Source organism: Solea senegalensis, linkage group LG4 (genome assembly GCF_019176455.1).
Source record: "Solea senegalensis isolate Sse05_10M linkage group LG4, IFAPA_SoseM_1, whole genome shotgun sequence".
Classification (NCBI taxonomy): Eukaryota; Metazoa; Chordata; class Actinopteri; order Pleuronectiformes; family Soleidae; genus Solea; species Solea senegalensis.
In genome coordinates this window covers 1,467,071-1,485,783 of record NC_058024.1, presented here as the reverse complement: position 1 = coordinate 1,485,783, position 18,713 = coordinate 1,467,071, and the positions used below count along the sequence as shown (strand labels likewise).

The following is an 18,713-nucleotide window of genomic DNA, read 5'->3' as shown; positions in this document are numbered from 1 at the left end:
GTGTGTGTGTGTGCGAGTGTGTGCGTGTGTGTGTCTGAACCTGTATTCTATCTTCGTCCAGGTTGAGTCTCACTGCCAGCTGCTCTCTCAGCTGAATACCCGGGTAACAGTTCACCTGAAACACTGTCTCCAGGACATTCACCTGCAGGACACATACAAGTGTGAGAGACAGACAAGGATGGTTGATTGACTGATTGATTGATTGTTTGATTGATTGATTGATTGAATGGTTAATTGATTGATTGATTACCTGACTGTTGGTGAAGGCCGTGCGTGGTCTCCGCCCGATGCACCAGCTGGACGTTGTTCTGTGACAGTTCATCTGCTGAGGATGAGGATGGTGATGATGATGATGATGATGTTTGGAGCAGAGACTGTCTCTACTGTTGTCCTTCTCTGAAGACAGACAGACAGAAGAGAGAGAGAGAGTTAGCTCTCTGGGTTCAGGTGACTTTACTTCAGTTTAGTTTAGTTTAGCATAGTTTACTTCAGTTTAGTTGACTTTAGCTCAGTTGAGTTGAGTTCAGTTGAGTTGAGTTGAGTTGAGTTGAGTTCAGTTCAGTTCAGTTCAGTTTAGTTGACTTTAGCAGTTCAGTTCAGTTTAGTTGAGTTCTTTAGTTGACTTTAGCAGTTGAGTTGAGTTAGTTGAGTTCGAGTTCAGTTCAGTTCAGTTTAGTTTAGTTTAGTTCAGTTTAGTTGACTTTAGCTGAGTTTAGTTGAGTTGAGTTGAGTTAAGTTGAGTTCAGTTCAGTTCAGTTTAGTTGACTTTAGTTCAGTTTAGTTGACTTTAGCTCAGTTTAGTTGACTTTAGTTCAGTTTAGTTGACTTTAGCTCAGTTGAGTTGAGTTGAGTTGAGTTGAGCTTACCTGTCCACGGTCTGTGGAGTTTCAGCATGTTTCCAGCTCTCTGCTGCTCCACTCCCATAATTCCATCGATGGAAAACGTTGGCGGTCGACTCTGCAGAGCAGACGCCATGACGACCAACCTCAGAAAAGAAGATCTCCAATTTATAATAAACTATAATTTAAAAAAACGAGGGAAGTTTGCTCCGTGGATCTGAGTGTGTGGGAGAAGACACAGGTGACTGAGGAGAGGAGGGAAGCAGCAGGAGAACAAACTGCTGCTGCTGCTGCTGCTGCTGCTTTTAAATGAAACGGCAGCTGAGGATTTTCAGTGGCCACCAATTAGAACCAAGGGCTGTTCTTTTTTTTCCATGTGAATGAGGATTCCCTGAGGTTCAACACAGCAGCTAATCTCTGAGCCTGCAGGTCTCCACCAGAAAAAGAAAAGAATATATATATACACACAGGTATATATGTATACAGGTATACATATATATATACATATATAAGAATATATATATATATATATATATACCTGTATGTATCTCGATTTCTGTAAATCAATTTATTCATAAAGCACATTTTTCAACAGTGAGGTCTTTCAACAAAAAGTGACACAAGAACAAAAGAGGCTTTTAGAACAGAGTTCATTACATGTAACTACACTGTTATAAAACGTGTGATCTAACGGGACACTTTGGTTATTTGAAGGGTGTTTGTGTCGCGGAGAACCAGTCCTGTGAGTCAAAGTCTACGTCCGCCTGAAGAACGCGTTCATATCTTGAAACCGCTCACTCTCCCACACCAAAGCCCACAGAGAACATCAGTGATTTTGGCTGCTGGTCCTCTGCTGCCCCGTGTGGTCACCTTGTGTCACTACGATCAGTCTTAATGATATTTTTCAAATGCAGAAACCACAAAATCAGACATTTGAACTTAGTGATGGAGGCAGCAGTGGATCAACAACTCCTGTGTGTGTGTGTGTGTGTGTGTGTGTGTGATGTTCTCTGTGGACTTTGGTGTGGGAGAGTGAGCAGTTTACAAACGTCAGTTTCCTGTTGGAAAAGTCTTCACACTGAGGGAATATTTTGTTCAGTTGTTGCATATTTCATCAGGTGAGGCTTTTGTTCAGTGACTGTAACACATTTGTGGGTCTTTGAACTACACAAAAGACCTGAACTTCAATATTTGATCTTCTCATCCTTCGCACACTCCCCTCACTCGGCTCTTCCTCTTCGTCGTTCATTAAGAGATAAATAAACAAGTCTGCTGTTGGTTTTAAATCCGCCTCATTACAGCAGCTCATCTGGTTGTGAAAGGCTTTTCCTCCCCGCTGCTTCAAACTGCATTCACGCGCCACCAGCTTCATCTGCATCACAACACACACAGATTAGGCTAATGGCATTAGTGGATTATTACCGCTGTCATTATCATTGTCGTTATTGTTAGTTAAAAAACCTTTTTAGTGAAAAGTCAAAGAAAACTAAACTGATTTTCTTCTCAACTAATTTGGAAGTAAGAACAGGTGATTGTGCTTTGTGTGTGTGTGTCATGTGCTACACACACACACACACACACACACACAGCAACAACAAACAACCACAAAACAAAAGTGTTGATTTTATGAGTGTTTTTTTCTGCCACTGAAGGAACGGCTGGAAAACTGACTTTAGCCACTGAACCAAAGACTCATCAGATAAAACACACGTCAGTGTAAGTCTACGACGTCTGAAGAACACGTTCACGTCTTCACAGTTAGACTGAGACTGTTTGTAAACCACACACACAGAGAAAACACACACACACACACAGTTGTTGATCCACTGCTGCCTCCACCACTCAGTTAAAACATCTTTTTAATGACTTTCAAAATCTACGTTCAGACTTAACTCAGTGACACAAAGTGACCACACGAGGCAGCAGAGGACCAGCAGCTCCTGGGGTTTGGTGTGGGAGAGGGAGTGGTTTACAAACGTCAGTTTCCTGTCTCACAGTGAGATAAAGACGTGAACACGTTGTCAAAGATATCACAGGTACATTATTATAAAATAGGTTTCTTTGCCCTCGTTGCATCATCATTTTAAAAAGTTTTATCTTTTAATTTCATTTATTATTAAAAAATATATATTTTGCTTTGTTTTAGGAGTCATTTCAAAATAAACTCCTTATTTTGAGTAGTTAGTTTAAAATCAGTGTGTGTGTGTCACAGAGTCGTGTTTGCGCCCCCTGCTGGAAACAAAGCCAAACAACCACACAGAAGTGTTTTTCTCTTGGACATAATTTATTTTGTACAGTACAACAGAGGTACATTAGTTCCACTGAGAGGTTTTGAGTGGAGGACAGAGGAGAGCGTTCCTCATGTGGTGACTGAGTATCTTACAAACACGGGAGCGATGCTTCTTATTTATTTCTCTGTGACAAAGTCACGTCGGGACGTGAGGCGGACAGCGGCCATGACTCGGACTGAACACATGTGAACTCTGGCGGTGCGTTCAGGAACGCCACAACTCTCCAACACAAACTTGCACAACAACACTGCAGATAGTAAAATATCTGCCCTCAGGTGTTAGTTCTGCCATGCCAACGACTAAAAAGGCTTTTATTCTGAAAGAATAGTAATGGTAATATATATATATATATATTTAAATCCTTATGTTTTCCTCTTAGAAAGGCAGGAGTACGTCTGTCAGTTGTTCCGTGTCCATGTGAGCTGAATGTGGTGGCGTCGGTGAACGCAGCGGCCTCTGCTGGAAGGTTGTCGGCCCAGCTCTGGGGACGTGGGGCTCTTATTTTGGAGGCCTGTAGGCGATCCTCCTGCTCTTGAGCACAGACCACCTGTGTCTCTTCAGGTAGTAGAGCAGAGGCATGAGGATGGCCGAGCCCAACAGCATCTGGAAGAGAAGGACACGTACGCCGCCGTTAGCGCTCGGTCTCTGTTAAAAAATGGCGGTCACGCTTCGTCGTACCTTGAGTCCCATGCGTTTGCGTTGGTCGTGCTCCGGCTCGGCCGCCCACCTCAGGAAGGTGCACACATCCTTCGCGACCTGGCTCATGGTGGCAGGGGTTCCTATGGCAACAGTGTCAACACAATGAGTTTCACTCCAATAATCAAATACTTCATTCAAAAACTGTGGACTGGCGATCTGTGCGGGGTGTGACCCCGCCTACATCCCGACCCTGCCGCGACCCTCACACGGAGGATAAAGCGGTACAAGAAAGCAGACGCCCACAAACGTGTCATTACGGTAACCCCTGACGACCTCTGCGGGAACGAGCGTCCAATCACATCGTCGAGGACAAAAACTCACAAATGTACATTTAACACGTGACACAGAACCAGACTCTGCTCACACACACACACACACACACACGCACGCATTTCCACTTACCATCGCCATACTCTAGAATCTCGTTGTAGATGGGCGGGGCCATGCCTATGGCCTGGCCGGGGAAGTACGGGTTGTAGTAGAGTCCTTCTCGGACCTCCACTCCAGCCGGAGGCTCACAGTATCCTGTCAGCAGGCTGAACACATAGTCTTCTCCGCCATGTCTGAGAGGAACACAACACACATGTATCCATAAAAAACAAAAAGGTTTACGATAAGAAGCCGTGAAGAGACAAAGTTTTCTGCAATGAACGTTTGGCTGAGTGACTGACAGGTCGGCTGCTCAGCTGCACGGCTAAAACACAAGATAACATGAAAAACCTGTTTTATTTTTCCATGAATAACTACTAAAATACAGACCATCAAAATGTGTCATTTATAAGAATAACTACTAAAACCAAATGTTAAATACAGACGTGTATTCTATTGCTCCAAAGAACGTGACAATGCAACATCATTAGTTTCATTTCAAATCCCCTGAACCTGCCGTAAACTGTTTTGGCGTGATCATGTCCACAAAAGCTGCTGATAAAACTATAAATATGTCATATCTTGGTCTGAATGATCCACTTTCTCACCTCAAATGAACTTTAAACTGCGTTCTGTGACACAGAACATTTTCTTCTATTTCTAGTTATCGTTTCCTCCATAAACAATACATTACGTAGACGCCTAATGTGTGTGTGTATGTATGTGTATATATATGTATGTGTATATATATGTATGTGTATATATATATATATATATATATATATATATATATATATGTATATGTATATATATATATATATATATATGCGCTGGCGTTATAACATATGATAACGATGATAATCTCATAAAAATACAGCAGTTCCTATGAACATCTGTTAGGATTGAACAGGGCGAGTTGTCTTTCAACTGGAAGGTTGTGGGTTCAATTCCTGGTCTTTAAGTTTCCTTGAGCAAAGATGCCTAAGCCTGTGTTGAATAATGTGAATGGGTGAAAACACGGGTTGCTGGTTCTCTGGTCTTGGCCGGGCGTTACCTTGCATTGACGATGTAGCTGAGGTCAGGGGGCAGCGCTCCGTTGTTGGCCGCCCGCGCAGCCTCCGGGTTCTGGTAGGGCTTTGGGAAGTAGTCCGACAACTTTCCAGGCCGAGTGAACATCTCTCCGTTGTCATCGGGTCCATCCACGACCTCGACCTGAACACAGCAAACGAGATACTTATGCTGACCCGGCCGTACCACTTGTGATGCCCCAGTGGAGCTGCTCATCAAAGTGCTCAACATACAGTTCAGTACTGTTCAGTACTGATCCACACAGAACACAGCTCTCACCTCCTCAGCGATGACCTTGACCTCGGCTTCTGTGTGAGACACTCCCACCAGGTGTCTGAAGGCCAGGTAGTCCATGCTGTGGCAGGCAGAACACACCTGCTTATACACCTCGTAACCACGGCGAACACTGCGGGGAAACACAGAGGAACAGTTACGGTGAGACATCCTCTCTCGTCACTCACTGTCTGTGTGTGTGTCCATCCATCACACCTGGCGTGGTCCAGAGAGGACAGGGGTCCGCCATGGCTCCAGGGGTATTGAGGGGGGTGGAGCTCCAGGTCAGAGGCTTTCACGGACTGATGCAGCATCAGAGCGAGTCCTGCACCACCGGCCGTGACCACACCCAGCGTCGTGAGGGCGACCTTCTTGTTCCGGGGCAGGCTCGCGAAGGACATGTTGGCCTGCAGAGACACACGAGCACAACACGATACAAGCGAGTTAACGTCCAAGCACGATAACATACGTATAAGCTCACATTCTGTGGAGTAAACAACAACGCCTTTACTGGAGAATTTAAATCCTGGTTCTGACTTGGTATGAACATCCTTCTTCAGTGTTTTCATCACACGTGCACTGCATGGGCATTCCATGCAAAAACACTATTCCAAAGACGTATCCACTTAATGAATGTAGGGCTGCGAATCACCATTATTTCCATAATTGAATGTTTTATCCATTACTCCAAGGTTTTGTCCAAAGTTTTAATGATTTCTCTGTATGTGGAGCAAAGAAATCAGAAAACTTATTGTAATTCTTTAAAAAAAATGCTCAAACCTATTACATCATAACAGTTGATGAATTCAGTAATCGACTAATTATCAATTAATTGAGTGTTTTCAGCCCTAAATTAATGATTAATTGTCGGAAAATCTGCTCCAGAGCCAGCGGTTCATTTCAACAGGGAATGACACATTTCTCAAATGGCTTTAGTGATGGGCTGTCACTATTGCCACTGTAAACAATGTCACTATCGCCACTGTAAACAATGTCCCCATCTCTACCTTTGAAAACAAAAGTTGGAATCGAGGATTTAACCACAATAACTAGAGCTCTAGATGTGTTTGTATCATCAATGTGGTGGAAAACACTGGATTTAAACATTTCATTAACATACTGGTACCACACTAGCAGGTCACATATTACTCCAAACGGTGCTTCCTACCTGATTGATTATAATAATATAATAATAATAATAATAATCAAGCCACTTAGGTCAAACATGAAATCATGAATATTTCAGACAACTACTCATTGACTTGAACATAAAGTGTGAAGCAGCTCATCAACACTAGAAAAGCTCTATATAATACAGACCATAATATCAACTCTTCTTCTTCTGATTTGATTTGGTAGTTACGAGTAACAACGAGAATTGGAGGAAATGTAGTGGAGTAAAAGTCGCTAGAAATATGAATAACACAGTAAAGTACAGATACATGAAATTTGTACTTAAGTACCTAAGAGTAACAAAGTATTTCTACTTTGTTAACCGGGCCCTTATTATCGGGATGAGGGACATAGCAGTGAAGACCACCTCTTCACCGGAAGTCCTTGACATACCAACAAGCTAGCAAAGGACTAGCTCTGCAACACAGTCTACCATTGGTTCCACCAAAGTTCGTTGTGCAGGGACGAATACACATCACACAGAGTAAAGGACCGGAAAGATATTTCTTTCCAACCCCGAACTCACGGCGTCCATTTATTTACCGGCTTCTTGACACTTGGTGGCTAGCTGAGCAAGTGTACCCATTGTTACGGAGTCACGACGACAGCTTTCCACATGTCTTAAATCAGTTCGTGACGTTGTTGTTCACTGCAGTTTAAAAGCGGTATCAATATGAGAGGAGCTGCTATCGTGACCGCCATTAACGTCCTAAAAGTGAGTGGGATCACAAGTGACCTTGTGTCACCCGTTAACAGCACCCGAGCTAGGCTAACCGACGTTAGCTCAGTGTCCGGAACAAAACGTCGCATTACGGTGACGTTGTTGGATATAACTCACTCTGGCCCGCGCTGTTGAACCGCACGCGCTTTAAGTCCACGTACCTTGGGTGTGTGGATCGTTTTAGGAGCGCTGAGGAGAGCTCTCCCACTCCCCGATAACACCGCCACTCGTAGCGCCGCCATCTTGTCTGCGGGTGCGTGGGTAACGGGAAGTGCTGGAGACCAGCGACGAGCCGGGCACTTCTGTTTTGAACCTTCAAAATAAAACCGCGTGCGTGAAGTGGTCTGGATTCCATTGTCCAAAGTCAGGGCCGGGTTTTTTTTAACGTATATTTGAATTTTTAACTGTACATGTAACACTCCGTTGACATCGGAATAAATACAAAATCTATGCACGACTTCATACACGTGTTTCTATTCCTATATTGAACGATGGATGGACGTTTAACCGCAGTTAAAATAAATATGCTCTTACTTTGAAGGGCAGTCCCCACAAGCCGGAAATTACAGTAACGTGACGTATGTGGAACTTTACACAAGCTGGGGTTTTACGCAACGTTGAATAACGTTGTGTAAAACACACGTTACAAAACATAACATTAATCATATCTACATATATGCATATGCACTCTAATGTATAGATATACATAGAGTGGCGTTAAGTCCTTATACAACAAAAACAGTGAATAATATGAGATGAAGGGCGCGCGGGGACAAGAGTAGCCTACGTCATTGATCAGCCCTTGACCTGAAATCGCTTTTGAAGGAGAAAACTTTATTGGAGCACCAACCAGTTGACAAATACAACACACATTTAGACATATGTATTCACAATGGTAGTCTATCTTTTGTTGTTTTTTCTTCTTTCTTTCAACATAAAGATAACATGTTTTTATATACAACTATATGCAACAAAGCAATTGGCATTAACCTTGTTAAAATATTTTTTATGAGCAATTATGACGATGTATTGAATTTTAAATAATGAATTGCTTCTAAAATATTAAAAACAAACAAACAAACAAAAAACAACATAAGCATAAGCAACATAAGACATGTTTAAAAGTTTGTTTGTATAACACACAAGAACAGGTTTCAATTTATTTAGTTGATGTAAAAAAAAAGTCTGCATTTAATTTTTCACAACTTACATGTTGGCTATTTATTTATTTTTTAATTAATCAATTGGTTAATATTTAAATTACTAGCAGTGCGATAAAGACATCAACTCATCCCAAACAGAAAATGAGTGATTTTTAGCTCACAGTGACACAGGAGCTGCTGGTCTACTGCTGCCCTCGTGTGGTCACTCTGTGTCACTGAGGTCAATATGAATGAAGTACTTTGAAAGACATTAAAATAAGACAGAGAGTGTGTGTGTTTGTATGTATTGCCCTTCTCCAGCTCTCAAAAATGCACGAGATGTATAAGAAATCGCATCTACCAGATTAAAAATGTTTTGGGGGAGGAGCCACAGACCCCCCTTCCCATACACACCCACTCTTCTTCTTTGTTATGACCTTTTCACAAATTAAACTGGGTCTTCTCTGGAGACCTGAACCTGAACCTGAACCTCCACTGCTGCTTGAACTCTTTGTGACAAGTGAAATCCTTAACTACTAATAAAAATGATGGGTTTTATTCTACTTCAAAATGAACGATTAACCTTATTTTTGTTTGTGAAAAGTGAAATTTGACCTTTGACTACTGCAAACGTATACAGTGAAAGTACTTCATACTCCGTGAAGTCCAATGAAACCATAATGATGATCTACCAATAAAGATTAGGAATTTTACACCACCTCATTTTTGTTGACAAAAGTAAAATTTGACTCTTGATTACTCCAAAACAACACCACAAAAGTAGAGGTTTTCTATCCAATAAAAGTGAAATAATAAACCTTTAGGAAGGTTTTACAAACATGAAACTCCATGAATTAAAAATATAGAATATAAAGGTCTATAAAAGCCAGAGAGTGACCAGTGGAAAAAGACTTTGCTGCAAGGCAGAGGAGGCGGAGCTCTGTCCAGTTCTTATAATGCATTCATGGAACCCCCGCAGTATTAGTGGAGTTAACCAATCAACACTGCTGTGTGGAAAACATCTTTATGTTCATTGACATTAAAACGCTCAACAAACAACAAACAACCACTGAGTTTGATTTAAATCATCATCAGCTCTGATTATAAAAAGCAAAACTTTACATTATATTTACAGTATTTATTTATTTTGTACACATATGTGTATATACACATATATACACATATATGTATATATGTAGACACATATATACATGTGTGTACATATATACACATATATACACATGTATATATGTACACACATATATACATGTGTGTACATATATACACACCATTTTTGTTAAAAATGGGTTTGGATGGCGACGTGCTGTGGGAAGAATGATTACTTTAGACACGAGTCAGTACTTTTTAAATATAACAAGAGACTTTGACTGCAGTGAATTTCATTCCAGTTGATTTTAATTAATAAATGTACATCATCATCATCATCATCGTCGTCATCATCCCAGAGTTAAGTTTCACATTAAATCACCATTTATTTATTTTTTTTCAACAGTAGCAGAGATTCGTCACCGACAGCAGGATTCACACAGCAAACGTTCCAGCTCCCGTCTGATTTCAAACGTCTCGACATTTCCATCCAGTGATTGTTAGAAAAATGGAGAAGTGATTGTGTGTGTGTGTGTGTGTGTGTGTGTGTGTGTGTGTAAAAGCAGCCAAACGAAGACACACAACAGCGATGAGTTTTACGAGCAGAGAGAACAGAGACAATCTTTCATTGACCATCAGCTGTTAAAACAATTCATCATTTCTGGGCAACAAAAATCAAACAATCTTTTTTTCCCCAAATCAAAATTTTCCTTTAATAGCCGGAGGTCAAAGGTCAAAGGTCAGCGTCGCCTAAATCTACACTTAGTTGTAAAATGGTGCATCTGAAGAACACTTTGGCAGTTTATACAGAAACCTAAACCCAGCAGGGACACGTGCTCTTTTCCACCTGGTGCATCATGGGACGACGACATGGAAGGGGGAGCCCGGGACGTGGTCGTCGCCCCATTTGACCACCAGGACGTAACCGCCGCGCTCCTTCAGCACGTAGCTGACATTGTACCGCAGGTCCCCCAAGTGTTTGACCAGAACCTCGTCACAGGGAACCTGAGGACCGTGGACGCCCACCAGCAGAACGTTGTTACCTGAGGACGACATGGACGTGGACACATTAGGACATGAGCACCACAGAACACACACACACACACACACAAAGATGAAACAAACTCCGCTGCTCGTCTCAGTGACAGAAGTCCGGCTCTGTTTGCACTTTCGCCTCGTTTATCCCTTCTGAATGTTCATGTGTGTGTTTTTATGCATTTATACACACACACTCAAGTGTTTGTCAAACCCTGACTCACCACTGAGCTTTGAAACACATGCACGAGCTTGCACTCAACCCTCAGTGCTCACCCAGGTGCACCCTGGGTAAATTGCCATGGTAAGAATACACAACTGTTCACACAATGTTCTGATTTAAGAAGCCACAATAAATGTCACATTCAAAACTGTAACGTCAGAAAATGAGTACAGTAAATGTCACGTACTTTAAGACTTTAACTTCTACCAAAGTCATTTTCTGCTAAGATACTTGTACTTTTACTCAAGTATCACTTTCTTTACTACTTTAGTACTTTATACAAAATAATGCTATGATCTGTGCTCATTCTCCAGCAGATGAATGCATGAATCTGACGGGTTTATAATGTAAATAATACATTACGGCACAGACGCGGCTCAGGAGTCACGTGGGGTTTTAGGTAATTTCCATTTTACAAAAGAAAAAAGTATATATTTGTGGTGATTTGAATTTCCTTTTAAAAAATGTAATTGAAATACAGCGCGTTTTTCTTCGTCCCTAAAATGAAAATAAAAAAGTAGAATTTCTGAAAACATTTTTTCTGTTGAAAGTTGTTTTTTTTTTCTCTTTTCAAAATAAGAGCGCGTATGAATGTCGGTGCTGGTGCTTTTCCACGACATCGTCCCAGCTCGTCTCGCCTTGTTTTCCATTACTGTAGCTCCTCCTCAAAGTGGGCGGAGTCATCACAGCACAGCTGCATGAAACTGTGGTCACATGGTTTTTCTAAGCGACACAAATGAGTGAATTTTCACTGAAAGTGAATCATCAAAAAGATTTTTTCAGTACTTCCTGCATGACTCACTCACTCACTTACTGACCTACACTCACTCACTCACTCAGGACTCTTGAGTGACGTCACTCTCTGACCAATCAGAGAGCTGCAGTGTGATGATGTCACAGGTTCTGATAAACGCTGAGTCGTGGAAAAGTTCCAGAAGCTAAACGATAAGAGAGAGACGGCGCTGGGACCAGGATCCAGGTTTGACAAGTCTAAGTGCAGAGGTTTTTGATGTGGACCTGGTCTACCGTGGTCCAGGTCTGACGTGTTTATGTTTGGGTCGTACCAGCTTTGCTGCAGTCGACAGAGAAGCTGCTCCTCTGACCCGCGGAGGCCTCGCTGAGGCCGGCGCCGCGGCTCAGAACCTTGGTTGCGTCCGAGTCTCCGGGTCGAGGCAGGAAGCTCTGCGCCGTACTGGACGCTCGTACGGCCGGATCCAGCGTCAGCGTGGACGTCTCGCTGGCGTTGGTCACGTTCACCAGGCGAGGACCTGAGAGCGAGGGACACGCAGACGTCATTGTTTGAGGTGAAGGTGTTTTGCTTTCTCACACACACACACACACACACACACACACACACACACACACACACACACACACACACACACACACACACACACACACACACACACAGTCACACGACGCAAAACACACACAGTCACACACGCACACACACACACGCAAGTTCTACATTCATGACTTACATTAATTTCTTGGAGACTTACTCTAACCTTAACCACAATTACTACTGGCCTAATCCTAATCCTAACCCTAACCTAACCTTAAAACATATCTTCACCTTAAAATGTAGTAATTTACGCTATGGGGACTTGCTTTTTGTCCCCACAAGGAGGACAAGTCCCCATAATGTGACTGTGTAAACAGGTTTAGGTCCCCACAACATTAGTAATACCTGGACACACACACACACACACACACACACACACACACACACACACACAGTCACACACGCCACACACAGCACACACACACAGTCACACAGTCACACACACACACAGTCACACACGCACACACACACACACAGTCACACCACACACAGTCACACCACACACGCACACACAGCTGCACACACACGCACACACAGTCACACACGCACACACACACACACACACAGTCACACACACACACACACACACAGTCACACACACACACACTGACCTGTGACTCTGGCTCTGAAGGGACTGTTGCTGATGTGTTCTGCTCCTCCATATCTGATGCTGATCACATAGTTTCCGGGCGCCATCGGCGTGTACTGCACCTTGTAGCCTTCTGGACCCTCCTGACAGTCCATCTTTACTTTAGAGGGCCCTTCAATGGTCACAGCCAAGGCCCCGGGGCCCGCCTTCATGTTGTTGATGATGAACTCTGACTGAGCTCCTGTCGACAGAGACACTCTGGATATGATATAACATTATATATATAATATAACATTATAATATAATATAATATAATATAATATAATATAATATAATATAATATAATATAATATAATATAATTATATTATGTCTGTGTACTTGTCTACTTCTGTGTACTTCTCTGTACTTCTGTCTACTTCTGTGTACTTCTGTGTACTTCTGTGTACTTGTCTACTTCTGTGTACTTCTCAGTACAACCCACCAGTGGTTCCTCTCTCCAGTCCAGCTCCGTATGCTCTGACCAGACCGGGCTCTCCGGTCTGTCCCGGCTCCCCGACCCGCACCTGGAACGGACTTCCCGGGATGGGAGCGCCGCTGAAGCTGACGTCGACGGCGTGGACGCCGTTCTCTCTGGGGATGAAGCGGACGGCGTACTGGCCTGAGGACAGAGGGCAGAGGTCACCGGCGAGCCCCGACACCGCGGGTTTGGACTCGCTCGTGACCAACACAAACCTGGTTCCAGCTCGGTGACGACACACTCGTCCAGAGCTCCGGACGGACTGTGGACTTTAGCCTCCAGCTTCCCCTGAGCTCCATTCAGACGCACCGCAAAGGATGCTGGGTGATTCACCTTCAGGCCAGACTCCTACCACACACACACACACACACACACACACACTGTGTGTTCACACTGAACGTGTGTTTTCTTATTGTGAGTCTGATTCTTTGGAACCTTCTTATTCTTCCACTGAGCTTTAATTCCCGTTCAATAAATAAAAATAAAAACAAATAAACCGTCGGCCGCTGTGCTCCGTCTCTGTCTGCTGTTGCCAGGCAACCAGGGAGCAGCTGCTGTTAAAGGCCTTTAAATGAAACACAAGAGAAACACCAGCAGGCCCAGACCAGAGCCAGGCGACGTCGTCGAGGGTCAGGTGCATAAAGAAAATATAAAAACTACTTTTCATATTTCCCTTTTTATGCAACTGAGCCCCTGTGCCCTTGAGCAAGGCAGGGCAGGCTGGGTGCGCAGGTGTGTCCTCGTGCCTCACCTGAAGGCCAGCAACAGTGAGGCGGCGGGCGTCGTTCACCGGAGCCACGACCGGAACCAGGAAGGGACTGTCGGGAACGTGCTGGTCGTTAAACTTCACCGAAATCTCATAATCGCCTGAAACCAGAGGAGAGACGAGAGTTTAACTCCAGAGAGCGACGCGCGCCACAAACAGGTCTGTCAGGCGCTTGTTTTTTTTCCCCACCAGGCTCCTGAGCGACGTACGACACGCCACACGATCCGTCTCTGCGGTCGTCGAAGGTGATCTCCGCTCTGCTGGGTCCTTCCACGGCGATGGAGAGTCCGCCGGCCCCGGCCTCACGCGTCCAGATACTGAACTCAGCTGAGAGACAACAGGTTTTAAAGCTTCTTACATAAGTGGGAGCAAGTACTGAACTTTCCAGGGGTCATTGAATGCATCTCCTCTCAGCTCATGTTGTGGAGCCTGCGTTACAACCAGCACACAGTATGTAGAGTCTGGTCATACCTGGCTCTCCTGCCTGTGCTCCCTCCAGTCCTGGACCTCCTGCCTTCACCTTGGCGGCCCCGCCTTCTCCCAGGGGCCCCACAGTGAACTGGAAGGGGCTGCCGGGCACGTGCGCGCCCCTGTACCTCACACTGACGGCGTGCACGCCCATCTCTGTGGGCACGAAGCGCACGCAGTAGGTGTCGCTGCCGACGGCGACCAGCTCGGCGCGCTGACGGACTCCAGAGGGCGCTGTGACCTCGGCAGTGACGTCGTTCATGTCGATCGCTGAAAACAAAGTTGATTAGATATCATCGCACACGCTGTGCATGCGAATATCTGACTTTTATAAAAGTGAACGTGTGAACGGACATTTTAGCTTCTAACACTCAGTTTAATCTTTACGATCTCTGCGTCACATGACCACGTCTTTATCTCATTGTTTGTAAACCTCACACTCTCACTGTGAGAGAGTGAGTGAGTGTGTGAGTGTATGTGTGAGAGAGTGAGTGAGTGTGTGAGTGTATGTGTGAGAGTGAGTGAGTGTGAGTGTATGTGTGAGTGAGGAGGAGAGAGTGAGTGAGTGTGCTGTGTGTGTGAGAGTGGAGTGAGTGTGAAAGGGTGGTGTGTGTGAGAGAGTGAGTGAGTGAGAGTGAGTGAAGGTGTGCAGGTGTGAGAGAGTGAGTGAGGGAATGCTGATGTGTGTGAGAGAGTGAGTGAGTGAGGGGATGAGAGTGAGTGAGTGTGCGTTATTGTGTGTGAGAGTGAGGTGTGTGGAGTGTGTGTGTGTGTGTGAGAGTGAGTGAGTGAGTGTGTGTGAGAGAGTGAGTGAGTGTGAGAGTGAGTGAGTGAGTTGGTTTTTTTCTGATGTCCCTGTCCTGTGTGTGTGTTTCAGATCACACCTGTGTGTGCGTGTGTGTGTGTGTCTCAGATCACACCTGAGTGTGTGTGCGTGTGTGTGTGTGTGTGTCTCAGAACACACCTGTGTGTGTCTCAGACACACCTGTGTGTGTGTGTCTCAGATCACACCTGTGTGTGTGTGTGTGTGTGTGTCTCAGATCACACCTGTGTGTGTGTGTTCCAGATCACACCTGTGTGTGTGTGCGTGTGTGTGTCTCAGATCACACCTGAGTGTGTGTCTGTATGTGTCTCTCACGTGTCCACCACAAACATGTTCTGTTGTGTCCCTCATACATTCACCTCACTTATCCCGTTATCTTAAACATGGACAGATGAGCAGTGAAGCTTTCCTTCACGCTCTAAAACACACCCTCCCTCCGAGCTCCGCCCACAGAGCGGCGGGTGCCGACGACCCAAACACCCTTCACTTCCTTCTCTCTGCCTGTGAGTATTAAACCAGAGAGGCCGGAGATGAGGCGGACACGCCCAGGTGAGAGGCTACGATCCTGGACCACGCCCCCGCTGGATCCTCCAGACCACCAGAGGGAGCAGCAGGAGCAGAAGGAGGAAGAGGGGTAAGAGAGAAGCTGCCGAGACAAGACCAGCAGGAACCAGCTGACTGGAGGAAGAGGAGGATGACCGGGGGGGGGTGAGAGGATGGAGAGAGGAAGAGGAGGACGAGGAGGGAGGGATGAGCGAAGAGGACAGGAGAAATATGGAGATGATAAAATACAGAAAGAAAAGGTGGGTGAAACAGGAGGAAGGAAAGACGAGAGGACAATGAGAAGACAGGACACAGAGGAAACACTTCAGCTGTTGCCAGCGGGGACAGAACCACTCACTCGCCCACACCAAAGTCCAGAGAGGAAATCAGTGGTTTTACAGGAGCTACTGCTCCTCTGCTGCCTCGTGTGGTCACTTTGTGTCACTGACGTCATTCTGAGCCTAAGTGACAAAATGTCTGAACAACATAGTGTGTGTGTGTGTGTGTGTGTGCGTGCGTGTGTGTGTACCTGGTATCTTCAGGCTGAGGTCACACACGCTCCCGACACTGGCGACAGACGCCGCCCTCTGTCGTCGAGTGATGCTCTCGCGGATACGACCCTCGCCCGTCACCCGGACTGTGAACGGACTTCCTGTGGACGCACACACACACACGTGTTCACCCTGATCTTTCGTTAAGTCTCGTGCTCTTCCAGCCTCCGTCTCCCCCCGTGTTACCTGGAACGTGTTCCTCCGAGAAGCGGATGGAGACGATGTAGTTCCCGGGCTCAGAGGGACAGTAGGTGACGCCGCACGTCCCGTCCTCCACGTCCTCCGTCTGGATGTCCACTTTACTTGGACCTTCGATGGACAAAGCCAGGCCGCCGTAACCTGAACACACAGAAACGTCACACTCACACTGGCTCAGTGACGACTGCCGCACTCTTATCACGTCATTTAAAGTCAAAATATTATTATTACAATGGAAACAGGACTCACTCACTGCCTGCGTGCGTGCGTGCGTGCGTGTGTGTGTGTGTGACGCGCTGCACTCACCGGCCTCCCGCGTGTCCACCACAAAGCTGGCGTTGTTGAACGTGGTTCCCTGGACGAGGCCGTCGCCGTGCGCTTTAACTCGGCTGGCGTCGCCGATCTCTGATTGGACGACCATGATGGTGATGGGGCTGTTGGCGACGTGGCGACCGTTCTTCAGGATGCTGACCTGGTGTTCGCCCACCTCCCGGGGGATGAAGGAGATCCCTGGGGGGAGGAGGAGATGGAATAATCTCAAATATTCTGATTTTCTGTCATTTTAATCACTTTGAAGAGTGTGTGTGTGTGTGTGTTACCAATATGGTTGTTGGCCATCCTCTTCAGCAGACAGGGCTCATCGCGGCCAGACGGCGCCCGGATGCTGGCGGTCAGCACGCTGAGGTCCGTCTCATTTATATCCAGAGAGAAATCTGCTGCTGAGCCCAGTTTGACATGAGAACGACGCTGGTTGTCCTCTAAAAGACACACACACACACACATTGGACATTCTTAACTTGAGGGGACATTGCATTGACTTGCATTCATTTCCTGGAGACTTACTCTAATCTTAACCACAATTCCTACTGGCCTAATCCTAACATCAACCTAACCTTAAAACATATCTTCACCTTAAAATTTAGTTATTTATGTTGTGGGGAATTTTTGTCCCCACAAGGAAGACAAGTAAGACATTAGTAATACACTCACTCACTCACTCACTCACTCAGACTTGCTTTACAGACTTGCGTCTCGCAGTGAGACAAAGACGTGTTGTGATGACATTGTGAGAGTATAAAACACATGTTCCTGGGTTTGACTTCCTGTGCGTGCAGACACTGACCGGTGATCCTGGCGGTGAACGGGCTGCCGGCGATGTGAGCGTCGTTGTACTTGACCAGGATGTTGTAGTCTCCGGGCAGAGTGGGCAGGTAACTGACGCTGCACGTCCCGTCCTTGTTGTCCACACAGCTGATCTCAGCTTTGGACGGACCCTCGATGGCCAGATCCAGTCCACCTGGACACACGACGCCGACTTACAGTGAGAGGAATTTCAACATGTTTGTCTTTAAGGTCAGTAAATGACTCTGAACGTCTCCTCGTCCCTCTGTCTGTCTCTGTCTCCGTGTCCCTCCCCCTCTGACCTACCTTCAGAAGCGTCCTCTGTGTAGACAGTGAAGGTGGCGGTCTTGTTGGCGATGCCGTAGCTCAGACCAGGACCGTAGGCCGTGACGTTGGAGCTGCTGCTGACGTGGTTCACGTAGAACTGAAGAGGAGACTCTACAAGACCAGGTCTACATCAGTCTGAGTCATGGTGGAGTCATGTGACTTTGTCTGAGGCTGATGTATGAGCTTTGTGTGCTAACCTGGGATGTGTGTGTGTGTGGTGTGCTAACCTGGGATGTGTGTGTGTGTGCTAACCTGGGATGTGTCTGTATGTGTGTGTGCTAACCTGGGATGTGTGTGTGTGTGCTAACCTGGGATGTGTGTATGTGTGTGTGCTAACCTGATGTGTGTGTGTGCTAACTGGGATGGGTGTGTGTGGATGTGTGTATGTGTGTGTGCAACCTGGGATGTGTGTGTGTAACCTGGGTGTGTGTGTGCTAACCTGGGATGTGTATGTGTGTGTGCAACCTGGGATGTGTGTGTGTGTGCTAACCTGGGATGTATGTGTGTGTGCTAACCTGGGATG

At 45.6% G+C, this 18,713-nt stretch overlaps 3 protein-coding genes across 5 annotated transcripts in view; all 3 read right to left on the bottom strand.

Annotated features, from left to right (window-relative positions):
- The window catches only part of LOC122767905 (homeobox expressed in ES cells 1-like), a 2,536-nt gene extending 1,561 nt beyond the window's left edge, over positions 1-975 (bottom strand). The window contains exons 1-3 of the mRNA XM_044023475.1: positions 867-975; positions 251-396; positions 41-142 (exon numbers count right to left, since the gene is read on the bottom strand). Coding sequence (XP_043879410.1) covers positions 41-142; positions 251-396; positions 867-975 — 357 coding nt within the window. The remainder of the gene's footprint in view (positions 1-40; positions 143-250; positions 397-866) is intronic.
- A 2,127-nt stretch (positions 976-3,102) lies between these two features.
- LOC122768782 (cytochrome c1, heme protein, mitochondrial) lies at positions 3,103-7,712 on the bottom strand. The gene is made up of 7 exons (XM_044024996.1): positions 7,595-7,712; positions 5,756-5,946; positions 5,546-5,672; positions 5,253-5,410; positions 4,232-4,392; positions 3,809-3,909; positions 3,103-3,733 (listed from the first exon to the last, which is right to left on the bottom strand). The coding sequence occupies exons 1-7, from the start codon at positions 7,673-7,675 to the stop codon at positions 3,629-3,631; spliced, it is 924 nt and encodes a 307-aa protein (XP_043880931.1). The 5' UTR covers positions 7,676-7,712; the 3' UTR covers positions 3,103-3,628.
- Positions 7,713-9,964: 2,252 nt separating this feature from the next.
- The window catches only part of LOC122768013 (filamin-B), a 49,213-nt gene continuing 40,464 nt past the window's right edge, over positions 9,965-18,713 (bottom strand). For 2 of the 3 annotated variants that reach the window (XM_044023642.1, XM_044023645.1), the window contains 14 exons: positions 18,170-18,301; positions 17,865-18,038; positions 17,341-17,499; positions 17,048-17,251; positions 16,730-16,882; positions 16,522-16,644; positions 14,630-14,896; positions 14,348-14,485; positions 14,144-14,259; positions 13,608-13,740; positions 13,357-13,533; positions 12,897-13,115; positions 12,005-12,208; positions 9,965-10,725 (listed from right to left, as the gene is read on the bottom strand). In XM_044023642.1, coding sequence (XP_043879577.1) covers positions 10,538-10,725; positions 12,005-12,208; positions 12,897-13,115; positions 13,357-13,533; positions 13,608-13,740; positions 14,144-14,259; positions 14,348-14,485; positions 14,630-14,896; positions 16,522-16,644; positions 16,730-16,882; positions 17,048-17,251; positions 17,341-17,499; positions 17,865-18,038; positions 18,170-18,301 — 2,387 coding nt within the window. In that variant the 3' untranslated portion in view covers positions 9,965-10,537. Of the gene's footprint in view, positions 10,726-12,004; positions 12,209-12,896; positions 13,116-13,356; positions 13,534-13,607; positions 13,741-14,143; positions 14,260-14,347; positions 14,486-14,629; positions 14,897-15,878; positions 16,128-16,521; positions 16,645-16,729; positions 16,883-17,047; positions 17,252-17,340; positions 17,500-17,864; positions 18,039-18,169; positions 18,302-18,713 lie in introns of all 3 variants that reach the window. The other variant, XM_044023644.1, reaches the window with a different exon arrangement.